Source organism: Osmia bicornis, chromosome 16 (genome assembly GCF_907164935.1).
Source record: "Osmia bicornis bicornis chromosome 16, iOsmBic2.1, whole genome shotgun sequence".
Classification (NCBI taxonomy): domain Eukaryota; kingdom Metazoa; phylum Arthropoda; class Insecta; order Hymenoptera; family Megachilidae; genus Osmia; species Osmia bicornis.
The window spans coordinates 5,416,434-5,438,096 of NC_060231.1; the positions used below are offsets into that span (position 1 = coordinate 5,416,434).

The 21,663-nt window shown below is 42.8% G+C and overlaps 1 protein-coding gene and 1 non-coding gene across 5 annotated transcripts in view; one reads left to right on the top strand and one right to left on the bottom strand.

Annotated features, from left to right (window-relative positions):
- The window catches only part of LOC114871553 (polypyrimidine tract-binding protein 2), a 248,816-nt gene extending 238,280 nt beyond the window's left edge, over positions 1-10,536 (bottom strand). For all 4 annotated transcript variants that reach the window (XM_029177614.2, XM_029177602.2, XM_029177600.2 and 1 more), the window contains exon 1: positions 9,813-10,536. Coding sequence is in view for 1 of the 4 variants with exons in the window: in XM_029177611.2 (XP_029033444.1) it covers positions 9,813-9,820 (8 nt within the window). In the remaining 3 variants the exon portion in view is untranslated. The remainder of the gene's footprint in view (positions 1-9,812) is intronic.
- A 317-nt stretch (positions 10,537-10,853) lies between these two features.
- Trnad-guc lies at positions 10,854-10,925 on the top strand. The gene has a single exon. It is a non-coding gene; the product is annotated as a tRNA-Asp (tRNA).
- The last annotated feature ends 10,738 nt before the right edge of the window (positions 10,926-21,663 follow it).

A 21,663-nucleotide genomic window follows, 5' to 3' on the forward strand; every position in this document is an offset into this window, starting at 1 on the left:
GATGCAACATCTTCCCGGCTCGATTTTGATTTCCTTCTCCCTGATTTCTCATCAGACCGACTAATAGGAATGCACCCATAGAATTCAACTTCCACGTCTGAGGGCGTCTATATCAGTGTGTTGCTCGGCTTCTTTTCTTCGACACGAGAGCCCTCGATTTCGTCGTCGTCGTAGTCGATGGAAATTAATGAGATCGATTCCGCCCAGCCAGCTCGAATCAATGTGCATCTGATCGAATTTCGAAACGCCTGAACAAACTCTGTTCTCGAGACTGGTTTGTTTGTGATTTTCCAAGTTAACGGCGAATTTCACGCGGCCGAACGGTTGGTAATTGATTATCACGCACCAGATGCGTGGAATAATTGAATAAATTGATATTCAGATCGTTATCGGTTTCGCGTAGCCAGAAATTTTTCTATCAAACACCAACCATCCAGAGATACGAGATTCGTAAAGTAAAGATTTGGGTATATCACGTATTTTAAAAATAATATCCAGCAGGACATTAACGAACGCGTAAAGAAAAGAAGAAGACAGGCAGTAGAAAGCATAGGGAAATAAATAGCAGGATCAAGCCCATTGGCAAGAAATTCGCCCTCGGCTGTTCGGCTTCCAAAAACGAGGAAAATGTCAGAAAAATTCAATACCTGCCAGCCCGTATTTCGTGCAAACACGACCCTCGACCTCCCTTCTAACTCCCCTCTCGCCCCCGCTGGTCGCTGAAATTCAGCCATTCTCGGCTCGAAGAATCAGGCTACAGCATGTGCGGGCCGACCGATCGACAGATTTATTATTTGCGGACGATTTGTCATTTGCGCGTCGCCTTCGAGTGGCCCTTTGTGTGCCTTTAGGATCGAGATATCGACGCCATCGAATCGAGGGTATTCCTTTCACCCACCCCCCATGGGAGGGTGAAAACGTTCCTCGCTGGAGAACCAACGATTTTTGGGGGACGCGACCTCAAGTGGATATAAAGGTGTTTTATATGTTTAGAAGGACATATTGCTCCCTAACTGTGATTTCAGTCGCCTTTATTCGATAAAATGGAATTAATAATTATTTCACTCGTACAAATCTAGAAAAAGATATAACAAAAAAAATAATGTGAAACCAATCGAATACCAATTTGGTTATCCAGAAGGAAGCCGAAATTACTAGGACGCGTAAAATCTTGATGGGTGAGTGAAGAGGTAGTCTGACTGACAACGGACCCATCTAGACGGAACACGATGCGTCGCGACTATGGATACGCGTCATGGGACACCGTGTGTCAGTTTTAATTAGCGTGCACCGGAATCGATGCCAGCTAGCCATCAAACACGGACCACCGGCACGTTGCGGTCGTTAATAAAATTCCGTAACCACTGTGTCGGCCATTTGCCGAGACGTGGAGTCGTCCAGTCAGCCGAGGACCTTCAAGTACCTACGGTATTGGCATTCGATCCTTAGAGGCATTTTAGTTAAATCGGTAAAAAGGTGGGCCTTATAGCATAGGGTGTTAAGTATTTTTGTGTTTAAATAGTGTACTTGTCCTCCTACAGGAGGTCCTCCCTATGGTCCTATGCCATATGCCGTATGCCCTATGTCCTACTATCGCTCAACACTTTTTCTCTTCCACTTTTATTCCACTAAATTCCATAACCACTGTGTCGGCCATTTGCCGAGACGTGAAGTCGTCCAGTCAACCGAGGACCTCAAGTACCTACGGTATTGGCATTCGATCCTTAGAGGCATTTTAGTTAAATCGGTAAAAAGGTGGGCCTTATAGCATAGGGTGTTAAGTATTTTTGTGTTTAAGTAGTGTACTTGTCCTCCTACAGGATCCTCTGGTCTTACGCCCTATGCCATATGCCATATGCCCTAAGTCTTACTATAGCTCAACACTTTTTCTCTTCCACTTTTATTCCACTAGATTCCGTAACCACTGTGTCGGCCATTTGCCGAGACGTGGAGTCGTCCAGTCAGCCGAGGACCTTCAAGTACCTACGGTATTGGCATTCGATCCTTAGAGGCATTTTAGTTAAATCGGTAAAAAAGTGGGCCTTATAGCATAGGGTGTTAAGTAATTTTTGTGTTTAAGTAGTGTACTTGTCCTCCTACAGGAGGTCCTCCCTATGGTCCTACGCCATATGCCATATGCCCTAGGTCTTACTATAGCTGAACACTTTTTCTCTTCCACTTTTATTCCACTAGATTTAATTGTGAACGTGTTAAGTTCAGAAGTGGATACAGGAGCACATGTCGTGACGGCAACATACCCTGAATGTTTTAGTCACAGGCCACGTAAAAAGCCGATAAGAGTAAAATTACGCATACGTTAGAGCGGAATCATCGATAACGAAACGATATGGGCCGCTGCCGCATGCGGGCTGTACACATTCCACGTGAAATTCTATACAATCACCCTAACGATGCGTGAAGTTTGATCTGGCGTTCGCGTGCACCCCATAAAAGATTCAAATCGTCGCGTCCATATAACTGTGGAAAAACGTTCTCGCATAACGAAACGGTCTGCTGGCTCTAACAATCCCTAACACGACGATAAGCTTTCTTTTTTCACCAGAGATGTTTAAATTCAAATTACAGTTCTCGTGTGACGAGAAAATTTGAATTACCTTGCGAAATATTCGTTTACCATGAAACTCTTAACCACGATAGTGGATTTTAACATGTAAAAAAGCAATTTTGCGTATGTTTCTTTGATTTACCATTTTCTTAATGATATACATAGATATTAATGGTTTTGACCCTACGCGTACGAATTGCAATCATAGTAACAGTCAAAACAGTATCCCCTGCTGAAATTGGTACGCGTTCCTTGAATTATTACTCGATGTCGATGTTCAGAAATTTATAGCGTCTTTTCATGGCCCACCATGGCACTGTGCCACAAACTGTTAGCATCAAAACGTGATCGTTAAACCTTGCATGGTACTTTGTGGCTAAAGGGTGCCTTAAAATGTTTGTACACTATGAAAACCCAGAGGCATCCATAAAAAATTTCTGCATATCTTCTTGATATTTTAAGTTTTAAATTAATATAACACGAATGGTATTTTATTACACATTTATGTCATCGAATGTCAGGCTCTCTACATTTTGATATGAACCAGCCCAATAGACTCACATGATCCTGTTCCATCAATGATATCCACATTCTTTTCAGAAGAATCAATCTTTTCATCCTTAATCTATTCATTCCTCTGCACAGCCCAACGAAACACATCGATCGTGATAATCGAGCCGACATTCGTATGCAGCCACAACCCCGAGCGATTATAATTTCGCCCGTCATTCTTGATGTTTGCCGAACGTACGTTCAGTCGGGCAGGCTGGAATCTAGTCGAAATCCCTCTGTATGCGAGCGGCCCACGTGCAAGCGACATTTATACGAACACATCCACGGCACATAAATGAAGCACGCGCCTGAACTGCGCTGGATTTGACTGGGAAACGCTCGTGATGGGAAACGCTATGGGAGGTCTCTACGTTGGGAGTCCATTTCGGGGTCCTTCATGGAAATGAACGTACGAGGGGCGAGGGTTGCGGGGATTCGATACTTTGTCGTCATTTTCCAGCAATTCGACCATTGAATTAATGATGGAAATTAATACTATTCAATTAACGTCGGTTTTTAACGACTACTAGCGTTTCGATAATTCAGTCCCACATAGTTTAGCTCCAGGACAGCCTGGCCATTTTAATTTAATTTTGTATTTCGTATTTTTATTTTTTAAATTTTAACTTCACCGATTTCGCTACAAACGGCCCAACGGTTGAACGATTGGGCATCGATTTTTACCCTATGAAAGCTTTCGTCGGCGCTTTGTAATCGAATCATCTCGATGATTCTAGCTGTGTTCGATGTTACGAACGGCATCTGGAACGCGTTTTCAGCGGGGCTGGAAATGCGAGATTGGAAAATTGTCGGGTAACTGTTCGATGGCGTTTTATAAAACGACTCGATCGTCGGATCGCGATGGGAGCAACGCTTTGTTTGGCCACCGACGGCAATGAAATCGAAGCGCGATCATTTTTGCGGCCTCGGAACGTTTTTCAATTTTGCCCCGACTACCGTGCCGACCAAGATCAGAAGTACCCGACAGTTAACAACGATTTGCAGAGATTTTTTTTCTACCTCTGTTTGTTTTTTCTTTTTCGCATTTGTTCAGACAAGTGTTCTCCTCCAAACGATAATACTTTTAAGAACGCTCTTGGACCTTATTTGTTTTCTTTTTATCATTTTATAAACCCACAAAGCTTCATTAAAATTGTTTACACAATGTATCTCATAACAAAATAAAAAGCCCTCGCTACGTGTAACTGAATAAACTTTTATCCCTGTCATTGGTCATAATCACCCAACACCAAAGATAATCCCTATAAAAGCACCGAAGAGAAATGATATCCTCCCCGAAAAAAAAGGGAACAACTCTTAACAATCTTCCCTTGTTTCTCATCATCAATCCCTCTACGAAAATAAAAAAATGTTTGACCCCTCTGTTACGTAAACAAACACACCGTTTATTCCTACTGGTGGCACGGTTCCCATCAAAAGCAATATTTCACGTTGGCCATTTCTTTCAGCCCCTTCGACGTTTCGGGTCAACCTGGACACTTGATTTTTGATTACACACGAAGCCCAGTGTGTTTCTGAGCGGACAGAAATGGCCAGCCGTTGACAATGCCGTGAAAAGGAGACAGACGACGTTTCCATGCCATGAATGCCCGGTAATTGCTACTGGAGGGACATCGGTGCTTCCCTACGCCTCTTCGTCATCTGTCTCTCCCTCTCGCCCTTCTATTTCTCTCCCTTTTCCCCCGTCGACAAAATTGGCCCCGAAGCCCCGGATGGGTGCATTACCGATGCATCGTTGCGCATCCGTCGATTGAACTTTTCGATGCAGCCTCGAATGTCCCCATCACCATCGTCCGTTCGGCATTTATATCGATGAATACGATGCTCTGTCCCGACGTGCACTGACTCGTGTCAATCGTGTTGCATCAATCCTTTTTCTCCTCGGTTTTTCCCCCTTTTCGCGTGGTTGTTGTCATGGTTGACTTTTTTTTTTTTTTTTTTTATTTGGTACGATCGATGATGACGATGGGCTATGAACGATTCTTTCATTCGGAGAAACGGTCTGAACGGTTAGCATGAAAGGATCGATCGTTTTAAGTGGTCGTTTCCTAGCGAAATGGACGATGAGGATGCGATTGAAATGGTTCGATGTGGAAATTATTCTATGGGAAGTAATGAGTGAATAGCGATGAATGCTTTTAAAGTATTAAGTATCAAGGAGGAATGTATATCCATTTGCCACCTTACGATGTCATTCGTTCTATAGAAATATTATTAGAAATGCTGGAGTCCTATTTAGACCCAAGTTTCCCTATCGTAAAACTAGAAAAATCCAGAGTTTTTGTTTCTTTTTTACAATTTTGCCTGACAGTCCCACAATAGAATCCACGTTTATTTTAAAAATCTGACTGCACGTATCTTGACGTATGTTAATTGCATACAGCTTCGCACAGGGCAGCGATCGTCTGAAAGGATCGGGGTCTGAATGAAAATCAGTTTATTGGCCGACGCGTTTTTCGCGTTCGCAGGATCGCATTCATCGTTGCCAGTTATTGAAGCTGCGAGCGTCTGACTTGGTTGAATACGTGTTAGGTAATGATGCCGGTTCCGTTGATAAATGCGAGGCGGGTGAATGCAAACGGCAGAGCGAGGAGCCAGGCCTATCTTCGTGCTCGATATTGCATTTCAATAGCCGTGACATCGATCGGGGCTCTGCTAGCTACCGATCAAAGAGACGATCCTCGGAAATGACTAGATTCGCGCGATCCGATTCTCCTCACGCGATTCCGTGTCTTCGAGCACCGATAACGGAACCATTGTCGCGGATAGTTGGCACATCGTTCCAGTTGGAAATTGCAGGCTTGTCGCTCGATAAATCGAGCCTGTTGCCTTCGTCGAACTTTTCGGATATTCCGTGTACCTCTCTCTTACAATTGACAAAGACTATCGCTGTCTATCGAAGACCTTTTCGTTTACCGATTTATTTATAAATGTTTGGAAATGACAGTAGGGGAAGGTGGGGCAAGACGGGGTAGTTAAGGTTTATTAATGAATAAAACACAGGTTAGTCCAGTTAATGAATCCACTTAAATTTTGTATTATTCTTTGATAATTGGTCTATAGATCTTACCCTACGGGTGGCGCAAAACGGGGTACCCTTGTGGACAAGATGGGGTACCTATTAACTACAGTAAAACCAAAAATAAAAAAGTTTTATAGTTGAATTAGTATTAGTCACACCGATATGTTTCGGCTCTTTCCTTTGATCATCGGACCTCTCCCTTTCCGCCACTGTCTGTCCCTTTCTACGTTCACGCTTGGCAGGTCGTCGAGATTCGACACCTCGCTTGGATAAATGCAACATTAAATGCCCAGAATCGACACCTCGCCCAAAGTTTCAGTAAAAAAAAGTCAAAAATAAAAAAGTTTTATAGTTGAATTAGCATTAGTCACACCAATACGTTTCGGCTCTTTCCTTTGGTCATCGGACCTCTCCCTTTCCGCCACTGTCTGTCCCTTTCTACGTTCACGCTTGGCAGGTCGTCGAGATTCGACACCTCGCTTGGATAAATGCAACATTAAATGCCCAGAATCGACACCTCGCCCAAAGTTGCAGTAAAAAAAAGTCAAAAATAAAAAAGTTTTATAGTTGAATTAGCATTAGTCACACCGATACGTTTCGGCTCTTTCCTTTGATCATCAGACCTCTCCCTTTCCGCCACTGTCTGTCCCTTTCTACGTTCACGCTTGGCAGGTCGTCGAGATTCGACACCTCGCTTGGATAAATGCAACATTAAATGCCCAGAATCGACACCTCGCCCAAAGTTTCAGTAAAAATAAGTCAAAAATAAAAAAGTTTTATAGTTGAATTAGTATTAGTCACACCGATACATTTCGGCTCTTTCCTTTGATCATCGGACCTCTCCCTTTCCGCCACTGTCTGTCCCTTTCTACGTTCACGCTTGGCAGGTCGTCGAGATTCGACACCTCGCTTGGATAAATGCAACATTAAATGCCCAGAATCGACACCTCGCCCAAAGTTGCAGTAAAAAATAGTCAAAAATAAAAAAGTTTTATAGTTGAATTAGCATTAGTCACACCGATATGTTTCGGCTCTTTCCTTTGATCATCAGACCTCTCCCTTTCCGCCACTGTCTGTCCCTTTCTACGTTCACGCTTGGCAGGTCGTCGAGATTCGACACCTCGCTTGGATAAATGCAACCACTGGGTCCCAATCTCGGTTGCATTTATCCAGGTTTTACTGTAATTAACAAAATTGTCTGTAGTCATTTGTCAGTTTGACAACAGAAGCACACATGTACGGCTTCATCATCGTAAGCACACGAATGGGCCCATTTGCCACATCTTTGGCAACTTATCCAACCTTCCACAGAATCTGAATATAATCCATTGTAGTCCAAACATGGAATATTTTCTTTTTCACTGTCGTCGTCTTCTGATATTATTTTCACCCATCTTTTTATCTTTTTGATAACCATATTTGATGTTTTTTTCTTGCTTTTCTTTTTCTATGTTTCTTTTTTTAGTAACATCTTCCAAATCATTTTGCGATTCCAAGTCGTCTGGTAATGATCTATGATTTAAATCATGCGATGAAAGGTGTACCCCTTTACGGTTACAACGTATCACTTAAACATTGTTAACAAAAATATAAAATGACATTCTTATCCTGTAGTCTGTTAAATTCTGCGTCAGAAATATATAAGTGCATAGAACTTCAGTTATATTTTAATGCCAATATCACTCCTTAAAGTCGTAAAAAATTGAATTTTTACTTTAATTTCAACATGAAACATCACACTTGGTTAAGCTGTTGGTTACGATCAGCAATGGTGATATTTGATTGTAATTAAAACGTTTTATTCACGAAATAAAAGGGGTACCTCGTCTTGCCTCATCTTCCCCTACTTGATCACAGTACAAATTATGAGCGATGGTTTCAATTCATTTCTTGTTTTTCCCTGCCTAATGGAATTCCGCGAAATTCATGGAAACTGCCCAAGGGTGTGATGAATCGGTAACAAGATTCAGCTACCCAAATACAGGGCACAGGGATCTCGAGGTCCATGTTACATGCGGTTAGAACGATGTCACCTAATTGTCCCATTATCGTTGCTCACGGCTAGGATTCGAATAGGCGACGTGTCATAGGGAGATCTATTGGAAGCACAGCTACCGGTAGGTAGCTATCAGAAGCTAGGAGCGTCTTATTAAGTAGCGGCACACGGTTCGCCGATAAATCTTTTCCTGGCGCGAATCCACGAGCTGGACACGTTCGCCTTATTGCATATCTCGCGGAACCGATGAAGTGGCGAAATCTAATTTCGTCCAAGGAACGTCTCTGCCACGGCAAATATAGACGTCTTCGGATAGAGAGTTATGAACGGCTTGGCTTCGTGTAATTATGAAATGAAAATTGGGAACGTGGAACGCAGTGGCTCCCGTTAGCACGTTGCAAGATGTTTATGCACCTTAAGGTATGTTAAATATGGGAATATAATCCGTGATGATAAGCCGCAATTATATCTGGCATGTGTTGTAATAATAGAACCCCGGGGCTGTTTAAATACCGCTTGGAATAAAATTAATTTCCTATCTTTCATGCATTCGATTACGACGAAGTTGGAAAGAATTATCCACCAACGATAGGTGGCACACGCGTTATCGAATTCGCAGTTCTCACGTGACCGTGGGTTGATAAAGCACACCTGTTCAGAGTGAAACTGTCGGGGTAGTTACCGCGTGCGTCGGAATACCGACCGGAAAGTTAACCCTCGTGAAATTCGACTGCTCTTGAATATTTTAATTTCCCGTCATTCGAGCAACCCTTCAAAACGCTTAACCCTTTATAAAGTCACGTAACTTTGAAACTATATACCCATATGTATAACCCGCCTGCGCCACCCACGATTCTGTATAGCAGTACAACGTAGGCAATTTCTATTTCAGACCATCGTGTATTAATTAGCAGTTGTCACAATAATGAATACCTTCGTAGTTATTAAAATAATAGCACTATTATAAAGATATAAACATATTACCACTCTCGTAAAAAGGAACCTCTTCCGTACAATTATTTTAGAACACAAGTTTGTACAAAGATTTAAGAATCTACTCGACAGCCAAAACCAGCAAATTCGTACCAGACCCAGAAGAAAAGCGAAGCCAACGAGCCCGATGACAAAATAATGATCATCGTTGGAGAGCATCATAGTGAGAGTGAGAGTAAAGAGAGGGAGCACAGGCCACGCGACGCAGCGCCAGTTTGAGGCAGCATCACGTGGCCACCGGCACGCAGAAGCAGAAAAGCCATAAGTAACGTCTAGTTGGGCACGTGTACGTAAATGCATACACGTATGCGAGGGCAAACGAAAGCGCACAGAAAAGAATACAGTATGTACCATACGCAGAGAGAAGAAAAAAAAAAGAAAAGGAAAAGCAGTATTTGAAAGAGCGCCTGCTCGGGTTGGTCGCGTGTACTCCTCTCGCTCTACCCTACGGAATGCACACTCAATCTCTCTTTCTCTTTCTCCCACTCTGATGGTCCGCAATATCGTTTACCTCTCTCTTTATGACGCACAGATCGATTCTTTCTCTCTTTCTCTCTCGCTCACCCACTCAGCTACACCCTATATCCTTTCCCTTTCTTCCACGAATGTACACGCGCCCACGCCGCGACACTCTCGTCGATAATTTCCTAAGAAAAGCTCACCCGTTCATCCTGATGGTAGATCCCCACGTTGACGGTCTCTCCCAGGGCCGATGTTTTAGGTTAAGTGAACTCCCGCGTTTGACGTTTTACGCACACGTAGCCGGAACGTATCCGGCAGCGATCTCAGCGACGACACGAGGACGCACCGAAAACAACAGGTTGCATGTGACGGCGGCACAAATATGGCGGCGAAAAAAAAAAATCACCGTTCCACCCGGCTCAACGAGAAACTGAGGCTTGTTTTTCGCGTACACTTATGCCGATGTCTGTTAACGTACGCCTGTCTCTTTTCACGCTTGTATACGTACACGTTGCGTGTCTGTGTCGCGTGTCGGGCAACCTTTTCTCTTAACGTCTGGTCCGCAGTGTCTGTCTCTCTCTACACGTCTGGTTCGGCTAGGCCGACTCACCTGTCCCCCGACACCACAGTTTTCCTGTCCTTGTCGAACAACAATACCGAATCACTGTTACCGCACCCGAATGCTGCTGGCAAACGCAGTCGTCACCGCCTCGATCGACGTAAACGTTCGAAATGATGCGAATTAAGGGCTCTCATGCGGTCTCACACGCGGTCTCATTCGGACCAGCACACCGAAACAAACACTCGTCACACGTACGAAGAATGAGCAATTGAAAATGAAAGGAGAATGTTAAAGATAATAATGTACACAAGAGTCACACACGCCGAATCGTCGTCACGAGCGACAGGAGACACGCGCTGCCACTTTTGGGCCGTGGCATTTCATGAGATAGACGTACACTTTGATACGTCCAATCGAGCACCGTGCTGCCATCTTGTGGCATCCTCGATTAGTTGATATAGGATTTCGTAGTTTTCAACCGTCGAACGATTAGGAATAGTATCACAGGCGCTACCCAGCGATGATAACTGTTCTCATTTACCTTCTTTTGTTTCCTCTCTTGTAGATAGCCATCTCCCATCTCGATAGTATAGTTGTTAGTATCCTATCAACCTAATATAGAGAAAAAAGCGTAACAAATGCTATAAATAGTGATAACAATAATTACAACGACAACTCCTCCTCGATAGTATAGCGGTTAGTATCCCCGCCTGTCACGCGGGAGACCGGGGTTCGACTCCCCGTCGGGGAGTAATATAATTTTGTTCTCTTTCTTTTTGTTTATTACACTATTCACTGTACAGGGTGATCCTCTCGCTAGGGGACACAAAGGAACATTAGCGACAATGATTCCTTGACCGCACCATAAAGAGGTCCATATTGTCACGTGCCAGCGGGGACCTACCTAGGCCGAGACGACTCTGTGTGTCTTTATGGTGCGGTCAAGGGGTCCTTTCTAATAATTCTTCGAAGTAAAACATGCCATTTAATCTGCCAACTGCCATACTACCTAGGTCCTAGGGTATACCGATTCTCATCTAGTCTTGCCTACATAGTCCTATCTCGCTTGACAGGCTAGATACCTGAGTCGAGGGTATGCATGTTTATATTTATATATATGTACACTCAGTCCCATCGAAGTTGTCGCAGTGAAGTTGCCGCGCTAACGCCGCCGCGGCGTGAAGCGTTAGCGCGGCAACTTCACTGCGACAACTTCGATGGGACTGAGTGTACACTGAGTTGCATTGAACTTGTCGCAATGAAGTTGGCTACAAATTCACTAACACATTCACGCCGCAGCGTCGGTGAACCGAACTCGCCATCGGCTCACCGACACGGCGTGAATGCGTTAGTGAATTTGTAGCCAACTTCACTGCGACAACTTCGATGGGACTGAGTGTACATGTATAAAGTGTATATAGCTTACATGGTATGGCAGAATTTCGTAGATATAGCAGAATTTCGTAGATATGGCAGAATATCGTAGATATGGCAGAATTATGTCGATGTGGTAGAAATTCAAACCCGTAATAATACAGATTCCTACCCTGCAATGTAAATTTCGGTTTCACAAAATGAAATATCATGCGCCATCAACAGTAAAAAACAAAATACGGTACACCCACCCATATTTGAAAAATTCCAAGATTCACAGCCGAGAGCACTTTCGGTATATAATATAATTATTAATTAACTACACCTCAGTATTTTATTTATATATAGAATAGATACTTTAGTAATTTAGAATCTAACAATACAATCGTCCTTCGAAAATTTCGTCGACAGTTTGAATAGCCGTCTCAAGTGTCATAAAGTCTTGGATTTCTAAAGGGCTGCATGGTGCGAGGCCTGGTGGCCCGCAACCGAGCACGGTACACGTGCAGGGTTGGTGGAAATTACGGTGTATTGTGTTTCCTTGGGACATTGGCACAAGGAACGGACCATGTAATTCAGGAAGGATTATCCAATTAACTAAGGCCAATAAGGCTTAGCTAATTGGATGAAAAAAATTGGAGGGCAAAAAGAAATAAAGTACTCCTCATATAATAGTATCGCTAGATACTGTTACTAGCAAGCTACGCAATCAATATGTTGCCCAGAAAACACCTAGGCATCAACCTTCTCTCGTGTTCTAACATCCCCATAAGGTTGTTTATCCATTTTCTGTCCTCGGTGTACGATGTTCAAAGTTCTCCTCGAACACCGTCTCTCCCCGTGGATATTCAAATCGTTCGATGCAATTCTAAGCTCTACTAATTATCAGGTCGATTAACATAACGAGCGCATACTTGTTTCCTGTTCCTCGTATCATAAAATCGTGTCTGGTATACTCTTCGCTTCATGTCCGCCTGCTCATGTGAGGCCGAATGTTTCCAAGTTCGTGGGTATTTAGATGCCCTTTCGCAGAACATCCGGTCTCTATGTCACTGTATATACGGTTGTCTATATTTATGTGCCTTTTGGTTGTACTAGGAGTTTATAATTGCAATGTGTATATTTTGTACCTAATTTTATTCTAATTTCTCAGTATACAGTAGCTTAATGTATAATACATTGTGATGAGTTTCATATAACTGTTATGGAAATATTTATTTAATAACCTTGATATTTTAATAACTCCAAAATATATTATGGTTAAATGGACATTGGAATATTTGTCACTTGAAAAAATAATTAAATGACTAGTTTCAATTATATGTGTTCAAACTTGCCACATTAATTGATGGTTAATAAGGTCCTCCTTCACTTTGGAAAGAAATGAATGAATAATTATCGCGACAAACTGTAACAAAACTTTATACAAAATTAATATGTCACAGTTTCGAAAACAGGTGCTTTACAAAGGGCCTCTGTACATGATCTCCTGGTGTCCAGTAGTCTCAGTTTGGTATCAAATGGCTGCCGATGATAGGGCCAGTCACGAACCAACAACGAGGGAACTTTACAGGGCTGGTGGTTGCTCGTTCATGACCACGAAGACCATAGAAATACACCAAACCATTTTTAAGAAACGTCAAGTCTCGCCGGCTTCGCCTTTTCGTGTACTCCTGATCGATCGGTCGTTTCTGTTTCTTTCGAAGCCACTGAAGCAGAAAATCTTTCATTCCTCCGGGAATTGAAGGGCGGATCGTCAAGTGGACGGAAGAGATCCACCTGCTGATGCGGTCCTGTTCCTCCTGGAATCATCCTCAGCAACAAACCCGATTTTTCCTCTCAGAAAAATGATCATGACGAGTCTCAAACGTCGGTTGCAGTATCTAAACTGTGACCCTTTATTAAATTTCTGTCTTATGCCTGGAAGTCGAACTTTTTCTTTTTTAATTAATCTATAACTGCAGACCTTACGCCTAAGGCTTAGGTTTTATGCCCTATTAATAAACTTCGGGACTCTACCTAGTAGAGTGAGTAGGGCACTATGTCTGCCTTCGTTGCTCCCAAGCTTATTCTGTGGCATGCCATGGGGCCCTGGAGCTTCAGGCCTGCCTTAGACTCTATGGAATCTTACAATCCAAAAAATAAATAAATACAGATGATTTTCAAACATGGATAGCTAATATCATCAAAGAAATCGATTAACTCTTAACCCCAAACAACTTCAACGTGCAAAGCTAAACGAACGAATGGACTGCTGAAAGAGAAGAAAAAACCTTGCCTTGAAGAAAACAAGATTTACAAGGGATGAGTCGACTCTGTATACTTCCATGCTACCCTGGTCGAAGGTGTTTCGTATTACACGTGCCTGTAAGCCTGAAACACCCTGGACAACGTTGGAAACCCTCGGACAAACTGTTTCGGGGAAATGCAGAGGAACGAGCAGTTGCTGCTTCATAATTTCATGCTGTGCTCATGTAAAATTAGCATATTAATAAGAAAGACGGCGACAGCGGTCAGGATAGCAGGATGAAATCGCAGGAAGATCGCGTCTCCTCCTTCCAAGGATCCTTCGTCACTCTTCTATCCCTCTGCGTTCCTGGTGATCGAGTCTCCGCATTTAGAACTCAATGGAGCGAATCTAATTGCAGTTATTACAATGATGACACGGTATGCACTCTCCGGCAAGCCTTCCAACGACCCCTTCATTTCCTTCAGTGCCCTACACAGACTCCATTTTAATTGTAATAAAATTGTGCTTCCTTTTAATTGTAATAAATTATATATTATTTAATATCCTTAAAAAATCATCTTGATAAATTACTATGGATGAAACTCTGGATTTCCAACAGCCAGCACTTTGATTCAAATAAAATTCATTAATTATAGGTCTATATTTTGTACAACTATGAAGTGATCAAAATTATACACTTTAGTTACTCATAGTGACTTAGTTGAAGTATATGATTGCAGGTTCATATCTTCTGACTAAAACTTGTCAGATGGGCAAAGCTGGTATTGAAAGTGAAGGACGAGGTGACACCAGTTTTAAAGGAAGTCAAATGCCAACCTGTTTCCGGACCGAAGGCTCCAGACGTACCATGGTCTCCTGTTAACAGGGATATCACTTTTCATTTTTTTCATATCTCGTTGTGGACTTTTCGGTTGTGTAGGGTCAGTAAACGACTTTCTTATTCTCTGGGGGAACATCAGACATTCCCCAGACAAATATCCTCCATCATTTATAAGAAGACTTCTATGTATCCTGACTGTTCAATTCATTCTCAAAAAAGTCATCCAAGGTTCGTGTTTTTAAATCAATATCATTAATCTGACTGATAACAAATGAATGGTGCAAAGAATTCTTAAGAGCAACTGATAATAATGATTGAGAGACTTCTTTGTTGGACCTGAAAGAAAGAGACAGAGGATTCAGGGTGGCCACATTTCCTGTCCCATGGTATTTATGCATTTCGCTCGATACAATGGGTATCCTTCATGGAATGCTGCGATCCTGCTACCAACCGTATCGTGATTTGCTCTTGATGTCGCCTTTTCTCCCTTTCTTTTGTTCAACAGAGGTCCTAACCTGAAAACATCCTACTCGACACGATGCTCTCATACATGAGCTCCTGATTGGGGATGTATCGAGAACGATTCGACTTTCTCCTCAATTCTGATATCTCTGACCTGAGGTCTCAACAAGATGTAATAATGTCCTTCTTCAACGTTTTTTCTATGGTATAGTGTAGGAAAATGAATGTACTTAATAATGTTGACGACTGTTAGATAGCGGTTTCATATGATGTTTATAGGAAGGATTTATAAAGGAGATACAGATTTGTAAGTTACATTAGCAATCGCACGCGTAACCAGTTGTTATAACAAGCAGGTCGCTTAATGTTTCACTTGGGAGAGACGGGGGAGACACAGGGAGAGCCAGGAGGAGCATGACATGGACAGAAACGCATTTGGTGCCATATTACATGCGCAGTGTAAACAACTCCGTTACATCGGTGTAGCAGGGGAATAAAGCAGTAGAGGAGGTTCCAGGGCGGGAAGCATTGCGGACCAAAGTCACGTATTGAGCTATTTATTTTGAAAGTGATATCAATTCAGCTTTTCCTGTTTGGAGATGTCAAAGTGTTGCTTCTCAGTTTATTCAGGAATACTGATAAACACTGATATCATATGCATGCATTTCTTGTGATAAAAAATAATTTAATTTATGAAGTATATCATTTTTATATTGATTCATATTTTATACTGACTTTCAGAATTTAAAAATTGAGAGTATTGTACATACATATCTCTATTGTTATATGGTGTTCAGTATACTGATTGGTGGCATATTTATAAGTGGGTTTCAGATGAATTTCAAGCAACTTGAATGTGAGGTGAAATGATACTTCATGGTATTTCTCACAGATGGATAGATTCATATCTTCCATATATCATAAAATAGGGAAGTAGGATGCTCAGGAGTATCAGGTTATGGTGTGGTCGTCATATTTTCATGGAGTACAGTGTCTCACCATGGCAACACCCTAGTAGCCATTACGAGACTTATGGTCGAAATATTGTCGTATGATAAAAGTTAGGAGACACTTTAAAATGGAAATTCATTATTTAATATAAAATTCAACGCTTATTATTCTACATTGATTAATGATAATATACTGAAGGAAATAATGGATTATATTCTTCATTGTTATATACAAAATTCAAATATATTTAACAAATACATATTGTAGGAAAATATTCAGAAGATTTACTGGTACAGGATCTTATATGTACATATTCGCCTTGCAACAGTTGCTGAAATCCTGTTCAAAATGCGTAGGTGTGTCTTGTGGAGAAAAATCATGAAAACATGAATGTATTTTATATAAAATAAATTGCAGACAGAAGTGGAATTTTAATCCATGTCCCAATTGATGAGGAGAGGTCTTTGACTAACATGGATAGAAAAGAAAGAAAAATCAAGTAGAACAGAACACAAAATATTAAGCACTTTGCAATTAACTTTTTATTAATTTTATTGAAAATCTTTTTAGGGCAAACGTGCTGCTATGGACAAATAAGAATTCCAAGCCCTCCCTAGCTCCTCCCTAGGTACACCAATGGTGCTAACAAGGAGGGTGCAGGACTGTGAATATGCTATGCAGAGAGCTGTCTATTCTTCATTTTATAGCACCATAATCAAAGGGCGAGGAATCTCGATTGGTCGTAGCCCCTGGCATTCGTCGACGATGCTGCAAAAACCCGTTTCGCCCACCTCCCATGGTAAGAACCGACGGTCGGTATGGTGGGGGATTCCCTCGACCCTTGATGGCCCTTCCGAGGGATCAGACGACTCTCGGCATGGAATGTCGGCGGGGAAGAGAAGTTTCAAGGCCATCGAGCTCCATTCGTCTGCTGCGATCCTGCTGAAAATGCGTGGGCGCGGTCTCCCCGAGGGCTGGCCTCGGCCAACGAAGGTCGCACCCTTTTTCGACTGGCGTGTGCCTGGCCCTTTCGTCCAACCTCGTGCGACTATCTGTCCCCTACCAGCTGTGCCGTTGCTCCTCTTCGACCGTTGTCCTCCGACCTCTCCACCTTTCTTCGCCGGGATCCTTCAGGAACGATCTGTCCCTGGATAGGGTCGCGCGCAGGCGCCTCGTTCAATCACGTGGCTGGCTGTCTGCCGTTCGGTTGGGTCAATGAAGACACGCTGTAATAATTTCAATGCGCCACTTCAGTCGTATTTAGGTCTCACGTGAATGCTATTGGAGACATAAATCACCCAGTGATTGTACTAAAGAAGTGGTAGGTTATGTTTTTAACCAGAGAATCAAATGACTCTTATTTCTGTAAAATTTATCAATGTTACAATTCTAAAGTGAGAACTAATTATTAAACTGAGAATAAATTTTTCTATCCAGGTTCTACTTTTGTGTCTACATATTTTATAGAAGTATGCATTTGTATAAATGTCCGCAATCAATCCCACATGTACTCGCCACCCCTCACGCATGCTCCTGCACCCCGTCCACCCTATCGATGCAAAGAGGGGTAGCTCGAAAAGGCGAACACTGTTGCGCAATCTGCCATGCGCGATTCATTATAAGGTTCTCCTCCCCTCGGGGCTTCGAACCCCGTGTTTACGCATGCCAGGGTGTCGATTTGCCGGCCTACCGAGACCCGCCTGTGGGGTTGATTCGAAATACCATTCGTAGCCAATAATCAGGCATGCTGAATGTCTGACAGCATTTAATCCCTGAATAGGAGCATAGCGCATAGTGTCAATAGTAAGTCAGTGAGGATAATGACATGGAGGGCGGTCATAATTCAGGTTTAAGTTGCTGTATAGACTTGGGCATTTGGCACTTGAGAAGAATACGGGTCAAGTGGTAGGGGATACAATGACCCTACTACAGCAGACGCTCTTTAATTCGTCGCTCTGAGTGCTCTGGAGATGGGCCTTTCTAAGGAACGAGTGTCATCGTGCATCACTTATCTACCTAGGAGGCAAAGTAGGGTGTACTATGAACATAGGGCTTTCCAGACAGGGAATTACCGAGAGGTTACTGTACTATCTCAGCACATGCCGAACAGAAGGATCCGAAGCTATCACTGCCAGTGCAAGCCCACTGGTCTTTGATAAAAAATAGTATAAAAATATCCATCACGGGAATCGCAACAAGGTGTACGCTTTCCCAAGGCCAAGTTCATCAAGTTCCTACGAGTTCCTGTGTTCCTGTTCGAAGAGCGGGGGCGGCTCCCGCGGAGGGCAGGCCGTCAAACTCGCGGGGCGGAACCACGACATGAAGAGGCGGTGCGGAATCGCGACCTCGTGCTGAAGAGCATCGGGATACAAATTGAGCCGATCGTTGGCCCCACGGGGGATCGGATTCCAAACTACCGTTCCTTGTTTTCGCGGTCAGAGCCCGATATACCCTCGCGGAACAGGTTCAGCATCCGCTCGAGGACACCCGTGGATAGGAAGGTTGCTTCGAGACGGAAACGCCCAGATGTTAGGTGTACCTTCCTGGCGTCGCTGATGTATATACGCCCAGATGATGGGCATATGAGGTGTCCCACCTATCGCATATATATTTTTACACGAGGCCTTCAAGTGACGAATTTTCAACCCTTTTTACCCCTTTTTCTAAAAAATCATTGAATTCAATGAACTAAAGCTGTCATTTAATTAGCATATTCTTATATCCTGTATCAATGTGAGATGATTCTTTTTAAAGTCTATTTCTTATTTTCATCGTTTGTACCGTGGAAAATTATTTTTCATTTAATCTTACCGTACAATTGAATGCAGCGCGTGAATTAATTTAAATAAATTATTCTCTGATCGACATACATATTCGGTGGCAAACGTGGCGTTAACATAAAAGAAACGTACATCAGTTAAGAGATGATGATAGAACGTGATTAGAAAGTTAAAACTCTGTATTTCCTTTCGTGCTGTGAAACTTCAATTACTTCCTCAATCTTCGCTTAACACTGAACCTCTCATTTCCTCTATTTACGTAACAATCTCTTCAGATCGTACTCTCTAAATCACAGACTCCGTTCTTTCATTTTTTTACACATGTAAAACATTATCATCAATAAATTCAAGGTTTTATCATTAGATTGCCAATGCTTATGCAAATTCGATAGATACTTTCTCTATTGGGACATTCAAAAATATCCTATATTATTTTTCGATTTAATTTTCTATTTGCTATACCCTTGACATAGAATTAGAAATGAATAAAAATGAAATTGAGAAATCAGGTGACAACCACTGAAAAAGAATAATGTCATCTGTAATGGAATCACATGAAAGGCCAGTTAAGGAATGCGAAAATGGCTTTAAACCCTCCCCTAGTGCCGAATCACGATGATAGCCCATTAACCCTCCGAACCGCCTCCTGGTGGGGAATGAACCGCAATTCGTGCCTCCCCTAGGGTTGTCGCACCCCAATTCACCGACCTACCTACCCTCCTCGTCGTTCCTCCTCTCCTGATCCCCTTGTTTACTCTTGTATTGTCCAGAATTGTCTCGTTCGTTGTTATGTCCTCTCCTCGATCCCCTTTCATGCACGAGAAGCTCGGATTTATGTTGCCCTAACACTTTTGTGTGTCATCCAATAATCGGTTAGCACTTTCATGGCATCCTGATACCTGCACAATCTGCTGAAACGATCTGTGTCAGATCCAAATCTGCCCTCGTCAAGAGTCGAATGTCTCTGGTGTAATACAGTGGTTCGATCAATAAGGAAATTGAAATGATAATAGTGTTTATGTAACTATCTTCCTGATGTGTGGATGTAGGCGGAGGGTCATATTCATGAGGGTACACATGAATATTAATTACACCGCAGGTGACATTGTTCAGGCAGCCATCAGGACGCAGGAGGTCTGCAAGCGAATAAGATGCCTAGGAGCCCTTTGATTCGGGGTGGAATTATGGGGTTACCCTGTTTCGATGGCGGAGCACTGGCTTTCATGGTGGATCCCCCATTTGATGGGTATTGGGTAGGGAAATATGAAAGATAGGTTCTGTTTGCCAGGATAAATAGGGTCGAGAGTGGTAGAGTACATTATTACAATTATCTTAAGAGTTTCCCTTCAAAAAAAAGTAGACATTTTTTTCCATATAAATATGATAGGGTTTCGCAAATTAGAACCTACTCTGCCCTCCATTTTGTAGTAGATAGTAAATTTAACTTTGGTTTTAGAAATTATAATCAATACCTTGCCTTTTGAATTTGACCTAAAAATGCCCCCTTCTTGAAAGCTAAACTTCGAAGCCCTCTAACACTAAACCGCGCCTCCTCGAAGCATCCAAACCTTGATGGGATTCCTCGCGAGGATGCTATCCTGTGAAAAAAGCGTGGGTGGAATCCCGACGAGACGAACCCTTTCTCTCCCACACCAGCAACCCGAATCCCCTTCGCGGCTTCTCATCATTCACCCGGCATCGATTCTTCACCCGTTTCGTCGTCCCTTCCTTCTTCTCGGAATCCTCTCATCCGAAGTGGAAACGACAGTTTCCGAAGAACGGGACGAGTCACCAGAGCACCATAACCTCCCTAAAGGGCGAACGTCGGGACGCCGAATGCTCGAGGAGCCAAAGTTCGCCTCCTCGTGTCTCATATTATCCTACTACGAATATGTGAATATATTTTATTCAACCCTTTCCCTCGGGCACCGGATTAAATTATTCCTGTCACGGGGTAGTCGTTCGTCCGCCTACGTACATACGTACCAATCCGGGCAGTCCACTACCGACCTGTCCGTCCATTCCTGTCCCTTCGTCCGTTTAATCGTCAGACACGAATCGCCTGACACGCTTTCGAAAACACGTCCAAACAGGCCTCGAAGAGTGTATCAGTGAACACGTACACGTTGTGTACTAACAGGTACGAGTATATGTACACGTCGGGGACACCGATGAATTTCGTACGACCACCAGCGTGCTTCTGGTAGCCTGGGATCGGGGGATCAAACCAATAGACTGCCGATAGCCCTTCCAATTATCGGACCGATCGGAACTCGACCCTTTAACGTGGTGCATTCACTTGGGTCGCTGGAGTCCGGAGTCTGGACGGTGTTCTTGTGTTAGAACGACTTAGCCGGTTTGGATGGCTGCCTCGAGCTCCTTGGGTTTGATTCTACCCTGCTACTTCAGCGAGTTATGATGCCATCGATCTGATGCGTTAATGGACAGTTTTGACAGGTGGTGATCTCGGTCTTAACGTTAGTATCCCCTGGCATCAAGTGCTACTTCTTTGGAGGTGTTAATGCTGTAGACTTTAGACTGATTAAACTGATCGTGTATTAGGTGTTATTGAAAGTTCAGACGTTTTCAAATGCTATGAATATACGTGTAATTTATAAATAATTATAAGAATTAATTAAGTTTCAGGTGATGATTGGTGAGGGCAGATAGGGGATCCCTCAATAGGCACCAGCCGTAAAGTGTGACAAATGTCAGATCTCTTTGGAATATGGAGATATTTAATATTATATAATTACAAATTCATGTACATTAGAAAGTGACTTTTTACTAATCAGCCACATCATAAGATAAAGACCCAAAAATCAGACAGTTTAGGTTAGAAAGAAAACCC